Below are 12,217 nucleotides of genomic sequence, written 5' to 3'. Positions count from 1 at the left end.
CTTCAAGGTCACAGAGCAAGTGACGTCACCGGTTGAAAGGCTATTAGCGCGCACCACCGCTAACTAGATAGCCATTTCACATCCGTTACACTTACGTATATTTAAAACCAAATACCTTAAGACTTTTACTCAAGTAGTATTTTAATGGGTGACTTTCACTTTTACTTGTCATTTTCTATTAAGGTATCTTTACTTTTACTCAAGTATGATATTTGAGTACATTTTCCTCCAAAGATTTTTTTGTTTCTTTGCATGAATGAAGTGCGCTCATAACTGTGTTTTACTCTATTTGAGATTTTTCTTTGTCATCCTCATTTATTCTTATTAATACTAATTAGCCTTTACAAACTTGAAATATCGCACCGTTTTTCGTGTTTCCTCAAACGGTCTATTGGGGAACGTTGAAATCAGAGGGCCTGGGCCTACTCATCATTGAACCGGCGGCACGTTGTAATATTTTCAGGCGTCAGCGGTCTACGTGGCTGGCTGACGCATTTTGTTCTTTTTCCCAAATTCCAAGGAGCGTTCAAGTGATCGATTCCTTTACGGGATATGTAGACTTGTTTCTGTGAATTGGCAAGTAAAATACTTTTATTTAAGGTTTATTTGATTGTCTGAAATATCTAAATATTATAAATTATATTCACATTTTAACTAATGCATTTAACTTGAATTTGGATGGAGTTTCTTGCGCTAGTCTGCTGCGAAACTTCTAGAGCTGTGGGCCATTGTCGCTTGCAGTCGCAGCCACTACTTTAAATCAATTCCTTTTCAAGTAGGCAAAAGGAAGCTGCAAGCCGAAACGTTGTTGCAGGCTACAAAAATGCCAAGTAATGAAGTAAAGCAAAGGAAGAAGACCACGGCTCAGAAACAAAATGACGAACCGGTTGAAACGTCAAAGTACACTTCCGAAGATGAAGCAAAAAAAGCAAAAGCTACCGAAGGAAATAGCTTGGCTAAACCTACAAGCTCCTCGCCGTCCTCCCTGGATGTGAAAACGTTAACTTGTCTACTGTCACTGATAGTCTGCATAGTGCTTACATGGTAAGTAAAAGTAAGCCTATTCATTTGCATAGGTCATAAGCCAAATATTTACTTATAAAGGCCCTTGTGTTTATGGATAATCCCTATTTACTTTAATCTCTGCCAAACAATAGAAAACTAATAATTTTATGTTTCAGTTGTTCTATTCATGACGTTATTTCTCCCCTTACATTACAGGGTGGTATTGCAGCAGAATGCAAGATTCTTTGACGTGGAAGAAAAGTACAAACTACTGTCTGGGAAGACTGCAAGTCTCCTTGAAATGGAGGAGGAAGTCATCAAGGTGTCCAAGAAGGTATGTTTTGTTTCTATTCGAATTGTCTATCCATATCTCTCTCGTGAAGAACAAGACACAAAAACATTATGCAGAGACGTCTATGCTTTGTTATGTGTGTTTATGTTATTGTGTGTATTGGTACTGTCATTGTCTTGCTTGTCACATTATGTAGGCCCCTCCCCTTATTATTAGCCCCTGCAGACATGTCTGCATTATTCATGTACTTTATTGCAGCAGTTATTCTTGCATCTTGGATTGTATAGCCTATCCAGTTGAATTGAATTCTGCGATCAAATCACATTGTCTTCCTTAGAATTGCTATATGCATCTTTTGACTGAATGTGTGCATGTAATTGCATGGATTTGTACTGAGAATACTGAGGATCCCAGAGCCCTCCCCAGAAACAGCCCTCCCTGTTTTGTGTTGCGGCTGCAGCTCGCCGCCTCTGAGGACGACCTGCAGGGGGCTCTCTCCACCTTCTCCCTGGCGACGCGCCTCGAACGTGACCTCTCCTTGCTCCATGCCGTCGTCCTGGCGATGCAGGATGACGAGAACTCCGCCTCTCGCGATCTACAGACAGTCAACACCCGCTTCCTGAACGTGACTGAGACATGGCAGACGGGCCTGGCCTCGGTGACCTCCGACCTGGGCTCTCTGAAGACGGAGTCACGTGAGGCGCACGCCGGCGCCACGGACCGGGTGAACGAGGCCGAGCAGAGGGCCCGGGCGCTGGACGAGAGGCTGGAGGAGCTGGAGACCAGCACCCGGCGGAACACACGCGCCCTGGGCCGCACCGAGGACGAGGATGCCAAGCGGTCCCAGGACCAGCTGGACTGGAACACCAAGCAGCTCCACAAACTGGAGGACCAAGTCCGGAGCCTGCTCCGAGTAGATACCGAGTTAGTCGCCCAGCTAGAGGAGCACATCCCCCGGGCCCAGCAGTGCGAGGCTCACCTCCCGGCTGTGGAGGAGGCAGTGCGATCCATTCTGAGGCTGGGGGGGGACCTGGGGACGGCGGAGCGAAGGCTGGGGGAGCTCACCCTGCAGGTGTTCGGGACGGAGGACAGCATGCTTAAAGCCCTGACGGAGATCCTGGACATCAAGCAGGCTCTGGATGCTCTCCAGGCCCACAACAGCATCCTCAAGATGAGGAATGAGTTGGCTGTTGTCAAGGAGATGCTGGGACAGCTCAGCCGGGGGGAGGAGCAACAGGAAAACCAGGATAATTCTGGAACGCCGGATAGGGGAGAGGGAGGGGTGAAAGGTCAAGGACCCAGAGCAGGATGAGCCACCTCAGCTGGTGCATAATGATGACCTCAGTGTGTGATGTCATTTTTAAACAATGGGAAGGAGTGGTCCTGTCATTCCATTTGTTTTAAAACTGCTGTTAAATCCTCACATAGTTAAACCATTGCTACGTTGTGTGATTTGTGCATTTTAACTTGCTATTGATAAAGTTTAGCGATACGTTTCATCAATAGGTTTTAAGTTCTTGGCTCACAAACATCCTACTATCTCATATGGGCACCAATCAATGTTATCTGCACTGGCTGCTGAAAGTCAGCAACTGAATGTAGCATCTGCACCCAAACACTGCTCCTGTAATCTGTAAAGGATATAATTGTTGCCTTGTTGGTGTCTGAAAGGAGAACAATTGTGACTGGTACTCCAATATCATCAGGTACTCAAATGTTGAGTTTGTATTAAAAAAAATGATACACAATTTATATTCAAATGAGTTTGACAGTTATGGCAGTATTGCATTTCAAATAAATGTGCCTTATTATCAGTGTTTCTCTGAATCTTTTAAATGTTCAAATTTGGTTAAATCTATTGTAAAAAAAAATAATTGTATTCTCTCTCCTAGTTTGCATCTCTAGTAAATTAAAAGCAGTCTCAAATATCTTAGTGTTGTTACCCATTTATGTGCTCTATTTATTTTCACTAAACATCAGCTTTCTGTGTAACTCGCCTCCCTACCTCTGAGGAAGTACAGTTCCCGCTCAGCCCAGTCAAAACTGTTCGCTGCTCTGGCACCCCAATGGTGGAACAAACTCCCTTACGACGCCAGGTCAGCGGAGTCAATCACCACCTTCCGGAGACACCTGAAACCCCACCTCTTTAAGGAATACCTAGGATAGGATAAAGTAATCCTTCTAACCCCCCCCCCCCCCCCCCCCCCCCTTAAAAGAGTTAGATGCACTATTGTAAAGTGGTTGTTCCACTGGATATCATAAGGTGAATGCACCAATTTGTAAATCGCTCTGGATAAGAGCGTCTGCTAAATGACTTAAATGTAAATGTAAATGTAACTTATGGACAGTCTCTCTGTATGTTTTTCAATGAATCCTATCTACCAGTCTATGACTGCATGATCTAGCTGGTCACAGTCTTTTCCTATGTAAAACTCTTTTCTAAAATGGCTGCCCTGTTCTGTCTTTTCACCTGTTTCCTGGCGCAGTGCGAGGGTCTCCAGAGCCTGTTGGAGCATCTAGAGAGGCAGCCTGGTGGTCTCCTGCCCCACTTGGAGGCCCTGGAGCGGGATGTAAGCCAGCTGAAGGACTGGGCGTCCGGTCTAACAGAGAAACGCGGCCTGCTCCAGGACAGCGTGGCAGCACTGACCGTGGCTGTAGGACAAATCGAGGGACGCACCTCTGCTATCACTAAGGATGTCAACACTAAGGTTTTAAAAGATGATTTAAGCCATCTAGATGCTCTTACTACTTTGGTAACCAGGATGTAATAACTCAGGCAATTACACAGGAACTGCAGATAAGATTCCTGAAACAATCACTGTATTGTAATAAACTGGAAATAGTATGTTTTAAAGTAGTTACATAGTACAGTACTATGTAGTTACATGTAATAATACCAAGAAATGTATATTCCAAGTACGTAAAAGGTTGAAAACCAAAGGCAACTTGATGAACAGAACCATGGCATTAGAATAGCAAGGCAGTTCATGTAAAGATTTGCCCATGAATCATCTTCCTCCTCTTCCTCCATCTCCTAGGTGGCATCGGTACGGACAGACGTGCGTCGGATGGATGGGCTCCGGTCGGAGGTGGAGTCTCTCCTGGAGAAGGTACGGGAGCTGGAGGAGAGGGCCGCCCAGGCCGAACACAGCATGGTCAAACGTATCGGCGACCTGCTGGCCGGCAGCATCGACCGCATCCAGGGCCTCAAGGGCGCCACGGAGCGCAACGCCCAAGCCCTGGAGCAGCTCAAACGCCGCCTACCTGAGCTGTTCGCCAACGACCGGCAGATCTCGGAGCGCCTGAGGGAGCTGGAAAGCGGCCGTGCCCGATTGGTCCGCACGGTGACCTTTGCCGGCGACCTCAAGCCCAAGGTTGCGGCCATCAAGCGGGACTTCGGGGCGCTGGCTCCGCAGGTGGATGAGCTGACCCTGAGGATCGGCCGTCTGGCCGAGGATCTGACCAGGAGGGAGGAGGACATCGCAGAGCTACGGCAGACGTTCGCTAACCTCAGCGCTGTGGAGGATGACCTAGGAGTTGTGACACAGCAGTTGAGTCAGATAGTTGAGCCTGAGATGCCCGTATTGGGAGGAGAGATGCTTCTGCAGAAAGTCAACGTGAGTGAAGCCCTCCCTCAGAAACTGGAAGGAGAGCTGTGAAGGAGTGCTTTTCTATGTGCTATAGATCTACAGAGTAAATGGCAAACTTTCAGCTTATCACCAATCATTCCCTTACAATAACTTGCACATTTTTGTAAATCTCAAATAGAGTTTGCTGATCTCTCTACACCCATGGTCGACCCCACCTAGCCCTTACAATAGATACTTCTGGATTCCTCCCCAGAGATCTTGATTAATGTAAGCAATATAATGGAAACCACAGAAGAACAAGTTACTCCCCCTATAATGTACATTCCGGTATACTTTCCATAGACTGTATACCTATACAGATCTTTAGGGAGTCGAGAGGTAAGTCCTAGGGATTAGGTTGAGACTAACTGGGCCTTTTGTCTAGAATGCTGACTAACGTATGTTGCTTTACAAATTGTATCCTTGAATGAACCTGTCCTATGAGTAGGTTGGCGTTTATTGCGATGAATCTTGTCCTGGAGGCAGAGCTGAGCAATTTCCACTAGAAGGGCCAATGGCAAAGTCAAAATTAATGAAAACAAAAATGTGCTTGTTGGTCATAATTTAAGGTTAGGGATAAGGTTAGTAGTGTGGTTTAGGTTAGGTTTAAAATCAGATTTTATGGCTGCGCCAGCTAGTAGCTACCCTGCAGAGCTGCCTCCAGTACATGAGTCATCCCAGTAAATGCCAACCTGCGTCCTAGGAGGCTGGAATGTTTTATTTTATTTTAAATGGCATCAATCATGGTGACTGAGAAGTCTTGCTGGTCCACAGTTTTGGAATGTGAGCAGTCTCTTGAACAGTTTCCCCCTTTTCAGTTGTCAGTCTGGCCAGTGGTGGGGTTATAACAACACTGCTTGACCCCTGTGTGACCTGCATACGGGTATGTTCTCAGGCTAAGGGGCCTGTTCAGGAGGAATGTTATGCTACAATATGATTCTGTACAATAGGGAATGATGATGTCAGCGCTATACATTCTACCTGCAATGTTCTCAAAAGTTCACAGTGCTGAATACATGCTCTGGGGTTCCACATGGCTAGCTAGTCCTGCTAGTTTTTACATATCTCTGCCATCAATCAAATCGAAATGAGTCTGTGGTTTACAGGTATAGGGACCTAAAATAGAATACTGAATGCTGCAGCCTGCAAGGCAATGTAGCTTTGCCTGTGTTTACACCAGGGTGTGCAATCTGTCACCAGGAGTTTATTCAATGGGGCTGACTGCAGAGCAATGCAGGTAGAAATGTGTGGCATAGAGCTGTGATTGATGTCAGAGAGTTGTTTCTGTTCTGTGTTTAACATTTTTATCTGCAACATTGCTGATGTTTGCTGATGTTGCACTCCTCTGATAAAAACAACAACCTTGGTTTTATTCAGTGGGTTACCATATGTTCCGATGGAAATATATTGTGTAGAACAGACATCACGATCATGTAGGATAGGGAATCATACTAATCTATTGATTTCTAGGGATACTCCGCTGAGTAAGCCTCCAGGTGTTTTACAGGAAATGTACTTCCGAAGGAGGAAATATGTATCGGCGCTGACGACCTGAGCTGAAGGCCAATCTCCAACCCGAGAGCCAATCACTTGTTTAATATGCACATTGGCATGTCATCTCTAAAGATAGAGTTGAATCTACACATACCTGGAATTGCTCAACGACAACCAGACATTAGGACGCAGATTGCAGCTGGTCTTTGGGTAAAGAGTGTGGACACCATACCACTGTTTTAACTAAAGCTAATTACATGTACAGATCACACCACATGTATTTACTGTAGCCATTCCTTTAAACTGTCACAACCCCATTGTTGTGGTGTTAGGACACTGCAGAGATCGTGTTTTTTGTTTTTTAAAGCCTTGGATACATTGTTCTTCGTGTAAGGGATGTGCTTAATAAATTATGTCAATTTGAAGTTTGTGTGTACTCTGTATTCCCTATACATGTTTATGCATTTCCTTGTACATGTTGATGCAATGGCACCTGTTGAATGGAAGTGTGTGTGTGTGTGTGTGAGGACTCAAATCAGGATATAAGTGGCCTATCAGGAAATGATTGAATTAGCCTCAAGCAATCTCCTTCCCTCTTCAGATGAAAATTAATTACTTTCAATAAATTCTCACTTGACTGTACCAGCAGTGTTTCCTAATTAAATGTTCCAATAAGCTTTTTATGAAGCATCACATATTGTATTAAGTCCACTTATATACTCAGTCTGAAGCGCCAGGTTATATGACAAATGGCTTCCCATTCCCTGTATACGGTGAGCTCCATTAGTTTTGGACAGTGACACATTTGTTGTTGTTTTGGCTCTGTACTCCTGCACTTTGGATTTGAAATGGTATAAAGTGCAGACTGTCAGCTTTAATTTGAGGGTATTTTCACCCATATTTGGTGAACCGTTTAGAAATTACAGCACTTTTTGTTCATAGTCCCCCATTTTAGGGGACTAGATCAAATATGTGACTACACATTTGTTGGATGCATTTGCTGTTTGTTTTGTTTGTCAGATTATTTTGTGCCCAATAAAAATGAATGGATGCTACCATGATTACGGATAGTCCTGAGTGAATCGTGAATGAGTGAGAAAGTTAGAGGCATAAATATCATACTCCCCAAAAATTCCTACCTCTCACCATTACAAAAACAGAGTACTATGTACAAACAGTGCTGTAATTTCCAAACTATTCACTCAATATGGATGAAAATAAAAAATGAAAGTTGACAGTCTACACTTCAACCTCAGTCATTATACCATTTCAAATCCAAAGTGCTGGAGTACAGAGCCAAAACAACAACAAATGTGTCACTCCCCCAAAACTTTTGGAGCTCACTGTATGTAGTACACTACTTTTACTAGAGCCATATGGGCCCTGGTCAAAAGTAGTGCACTATATAGGGGATAGGGAGCCATTTGGAGCACATACCTAGAGTGAGCCTTTAAATGAACTGGGAGTGCTTTAACATTGTAGCCTGTATCCTATGAAGGATTTTCTATGATCTTTATCCAATGATCTTCTAGAAACAGACCGATCCACTCACCTTTTACCTCAATACTCACCTCCAGTGAGATTGGTGAAGTGTGGGGGTGTGCAAAATGGCTACCTTGCATCTGTCACGGAGACGGTTGAAGTGAGTTAGCCCTATACAATGTACGATGAAGGTTTTATAATATACATGTAAATCAATTCAAAGCCTTGTCTACACAGAAATGTGGTGGCCCAATTTAATTTTTGTAACAAAACACAATCAGTAAACCATAACACGCTCCTGAACAAGAGCTTATATTGCAAGCTGGGTTTGTGAAACCACCCGTAACAGAATCTGACTAAATGAAAAACTCAAATGAGAAAAAATACAAATAAACAAACAACAAACTACAGTGCAGTGTTGTATTAAAATTCACAGCAGTCCACGTTTCCCATTTCTTATTGACCCAACCCAGTCTACCCCTCCTGAACACTACCCCCCCCCCCCTCCTCCTCCTCTTCTTCCTACGCTCCCCTTACACCTTCTTGCTCTTCGGCTGGGGCTTTGGCCAAGGCCTCCAATGAGCTAATGGTCTTCTGTAGTGACCCCTGTAGTGCTTCGATGGCCTTCTCATGGCTCTCCAGCTTGGCAGCTTTCCCCACCAGGCCATCCACGGTGCTCTTCAGCTTCTCCAGCTCTGGTGGGGGGTGGCTGGTTGACTTGGAGACTTCCCCCAGGGCTTCCAGCTGCTGCTCCAGCCCCTCTATCTGCTGCCCCAGGCTAGAGTCCCTGGAAGCCAGATTGGTCTGAGCGTCACTCAGTGCGACCACGTTGGACTGGAGCTCCCCTATGGTGCCCTTCAGTTCCTCTAGCTCTCCCTGTAGAGTGGCCCGGGCCTGCTCGGCTGCCGTGCCCTGGGCGGCGAGCGTGCTCTCGTGGGAATCGTACTTGGCAAGAAAAGCCTCAAACTTGGAAGTCAGGTCTGTTAGCGATGCCGCCAGGGAGTCTCCGCCCTCCTCCGCCACTTTTAGTCTGACCTCCAGACCGTCGGACCTCTGCTCAGCCCTGGCCGATTCCCCCCGCAGTTCCTTCTCCAGACTGTGTAGAGCTTCGGTGGCCAGCTCCAGGCTGCTCTGCAGGCTCTGGTCCTGATCTGTCAATGCCTGGATGCCTGCCTCTGCCCCCGACACCTGCTGCCGCAGGCTCGCCGCCATCTCCCGCACCAGCAACCTCACCGCCTCCACTTCCTGCGACATCGAGGCTATTTCCTGGTTACGGGTCTGGAGCTCCGACCCCACCGTGGCGATCTGCTCCCTCAGCGAATAGGCAGACTCATCGGTGGCCGTCTTAGTGGTGCTGAGCACGGCGACGGTGTCGACAATGGCAGACAATTCCTGCCTAATCAGCTCCGGGTCCTCCATGTCGTCCAGACGGGCTTTGAGGTCAGCCAGCTGACTTTGAGTCTCACCCTGGGCCTCGGTGAACTCAGTCACGCTGGCCGCGATGGAGGAACTCAACTCAGCCAGGCGCTCCTCCACCGTCTTCTCCAGGGAATAGAAGTCCCGCTCTCTGGCCTCCTTCACCTCCTTGATGCCTTCTGACAGGTCGACTAGCAGTTCGTTCTGGAGCCTCTGAAGAGCCTCCTCCAACCGCCGTGTCTCCGCCTCGCCCTTCCTCACCGCCCGGCTCCCCACCTCCTGCTCTGCCCGCATGGTGCCCAGTGCCGACTCCAACCCGTCTACAGCGCCCCTCACGTTGTCCACCTACACAACCACAGACAGGGAATCATACACTGAGTGTACAAAACATTAAGAACACCTGCTCTTTCCATGACATAGAGACTGACCAGGTGAATCCAGGTGAAAGCTATGAGCCCTTATCACTTGTTAAATCCACTTCAATCAGTGTAGATGAAGGGGAGGAACCAGGTTAAAGAAGGATTTTTAATTCCTGAGACATGGATTGTGTGTGTGTGTCATTCAGAGGGTGAATGGGTAAGACAAAAGATTTAAGTGCTTTTGAACGGGGTATGGTAGTAGGTGCCAGGCGCACTGGCTTGTGTCAGGAACTGCAACGCTGCTGGGTTATTCATGCTCAACAGTTTCCTGTGTGTAAAATGGTTCACCACCCAAAGGACATCCAGCCAATTTGACACAACTGTGTGAAGCATTGGAGTCAACATGGGCCAGCATCCCTGTGGAACACTTTCGAAACCTTGCAGAGCCCATCTCCAGACAAATTTAGACTGGGGGGGGTTCAATATTAGGATGGTGTTCTTAATGCTTTGTACATTCAGTGTAGGTCAACCTTTGGTCATCAATACAGATTAGGGCCTTAATGATTATTCGATTAGTCTTTAATTATTAATCTGTCAAATCCTTACAATCTGTCATATCCCTACTATAAATACTGTATGTATGCATAAATAATATAATAGCCACATTATCTTACACTATTACCACTATTAAATTGTATAACACAGGTTTAAAGCTGTACATCTGTATAGTCACACCTGTGTACTGGATGTACTGGAAACACAGGTACAATACATTCCAAGAAAGTTGGAAGAGGGTGGAAGAGCCTATCCCTGACCAGTCATTTGCCTGACAAAATAGTTTTTTGGCTTGGTAGTTATTGAAATAGACTTTATAGCTTGCAGTGGAAGACACAGTTCAATCACATACTGTAGCTTTATACAACAATAGTTGACACAGCCTCACATAGGAAGTTTACATATAGGAGACTGCAATGCATGTTTCAGGATTTACTTGTTGAATGTGTGTTCTTCGCAAATGTTTTCCCCTGACGGGTTTCTTTACCACATTTACCTAGTTGCAGTAACTTATGAGTAGGTTACGTTGCTTTATTACATAACTCAGCTATTTCTCAGCCCGTGGGGTAGATCTATATATGCAGCTTTAAAAAAACAACTGTAAGCATCCATTTCAAACTGGTTTAGTTCAAACTGGTCTGGGAGATCTCAATTTATGCGTGACAAGTTAAGTGAAGTTACATGAAGGCTTGAAAAGAAGTGAATGAATGAAGGAATAATTGACTGAACAAATTAATTAATGCAGTAACATAGCTAGCTGGATAAAAATGTAAGATCATTTATGGGGTGCAATGTGCATTCATTATATCAATGCATTCCTCAATTCTATAGAAATATAATTTCCCTTTTTATTACAAAGGATGTAGTATTTCCATTGACCTGGATTTGTTTTTGTTGCAATGTCAGTACTCTCTCTCTAGGAAAGAATAGTATAGATTGCATCTGTACTTTTCTTGTGCCAGGTCATCAAACTTTTGGAGGCGGGGGAGATGGCCCTCTTCTAGCCATTTCTTCTCTGTAGTCTATATGATCATCCTATCTAGTTCTGGTGTGCGGTCTTCAACAGCCTGCCTTATCTCGTGACCTTGTCATTAAATGGCTTGTGGTTAGTCCTATATCGATTGCATTGCTTACCTGTTGAAGAACATTCTCTACTTTGTGCGCAACCTCAGCATTCTTCCGTACGGTCTCTTCATTTCTGCTGCTGATTTGATGGACTTCTTTCAACACTTGTTGTAGATAAATAGCAGCAAAGCCCGCAGCGGCTACTAATGCGATATAACATAAAGCAGCTATAACTTTGACCCAACTCCCCGACCCCGAACCCTGGATTGAGGGGCTACCATTACTACTAGGTTTCGGGCTTTTCTTCGCCACGTCATCTTGCGTGGATGAAGCAATCTTTTCGCTTAAATTGTTCTTGTTTCTATGTCTCGCAGTCATGTCTGATGTGGCTTTCTACCAGGGGGTCCGAAGAAGAGTGAGGCTGGTCTCTACAGATGCTGTGTACTGTCTTCACTGTACATTTAGCGTATCAGCGAGCGCGATGTGGCTTTCCGAGAACTCCGTTCGCGTTGAGGTGCAAAAAAAGGGGCGTCTCTCTTATTGTGTGACCTGACGTTCTGACTGCAAACTTGGTGGCTGTACTTGCCTTATGTCTCCAATAGCTATAGAATTATGTAATCAAGATTTCAGAAACACAGTAACTAGTTCTGATAAAGTTGAGGAAAAAACTAGGCCCATTTATTTGGAATAATAGAATTAGGCCCATTGATGTTTCATGTCTTTCAAACCCTGTTTATATAAGCCAAAATCCTGGTATAGGATAGCCTAAACATGTCTAGAAAAATAATGATCTCAGAAATAAACTGATGTAATTTGTTTCAATACTGTACCAACAGTAAAGAGGAGGGGTTGTTGGATAGTTTTTTCCCCTCTAATTTGCTCCTCCCTTCATACGTGGCAACTAGAGTAGGCTTATTGTG

General features: G+C 45.2%; 2 protein-coding genes across 3 annotated transcripts; one reads left to right on the top strand and one right to left on the bottom strand.

Moving 5' to 3' along the window:
* The first annotated feature begins 34 nt into the window (after positions 1 to 34).
* Positions 35 to 6,845, top strand: LOC129838528 (inhibitor of nuclear factor kappa-B kinase-interacting protein-like). Of its 2 annotated transcripts, XM_055905567.1 has the most exons (4): positions 36 to 1,044; positions 1,222 to 1,339; positions 3,784 to 4,005; positions 4,336 to 6,845. In XM_055905567.1, the coding sequence occupies exons 1-4, from the start codon at positions 824 to 826 to the stop codon at positions 4,954 to 4,956; spliced, it is 1,182 nt and encodes a 393-aa protein (XP_055761542.1). In that variant the 5' UTR covers positions 36 to 823; the 3' UTR covers positions 4,957 to 6,845. The 2 variants fall into 2 exon arrangements, with proteins under 2 accessions (XP_055761541.1, XP_055761542.1); XM_055905566.1 differs by lacking the exons at positions 3,784 to 4,005; positions 4,336 to 6,845 and adding an exon at positions 1,758 to 3,114 and having other exon boundaries at positions 35 to 1,044.
* A 1,557-nt stretch (positions 6,846 to 8,402) lies between these two features.
* LOC129838700 (cytoskeleton-associated protein 4-like) lies at positions 8,403 to 11,951 on the bottom strand. Its single transcript, XM_055905837.1, has 2 exons — positions 11,367 to 11,951; positions 8,403 to 9,663 (listed from the first exon to the last, which is right to left on the bottom strand). The coding sequence occupies exons 1-2, from the start codon at positions 11,673 to 11,675 to the stop codon at positions 8,425 to 8,427; spliced, it is 1,548 nt and encodes a 515-aa protein (XP_055761812.1). The 5' UTR covers positions 11,676 to 11,951; the 3' UTR covers positions 8,403 to 8,424.
* Positions 11,952 to 12,217: the final 266 nt, after the last annotated feature.

This window comes from Salvelinus fontinalis, chromosome 39, assembly GCF_029448725.1.
Source record: "Salvelinus fontinalis isolate EN_2023a chromosome 39, ASM2944872v1, whole genome shotgun sequence".
NCBI classification, from domain to species: domain Eukaryota; kingdom Metazoa; phylum Chordata; class Actinopteri; order Salmoniformes; family Salmonidae; genus Salvelinus; species Salvelinus fontinalis.
Note: the sequence above shows the minus strand (reverse complement) of the source record. Positions and strands in the feature narration are given on the sequence as shown.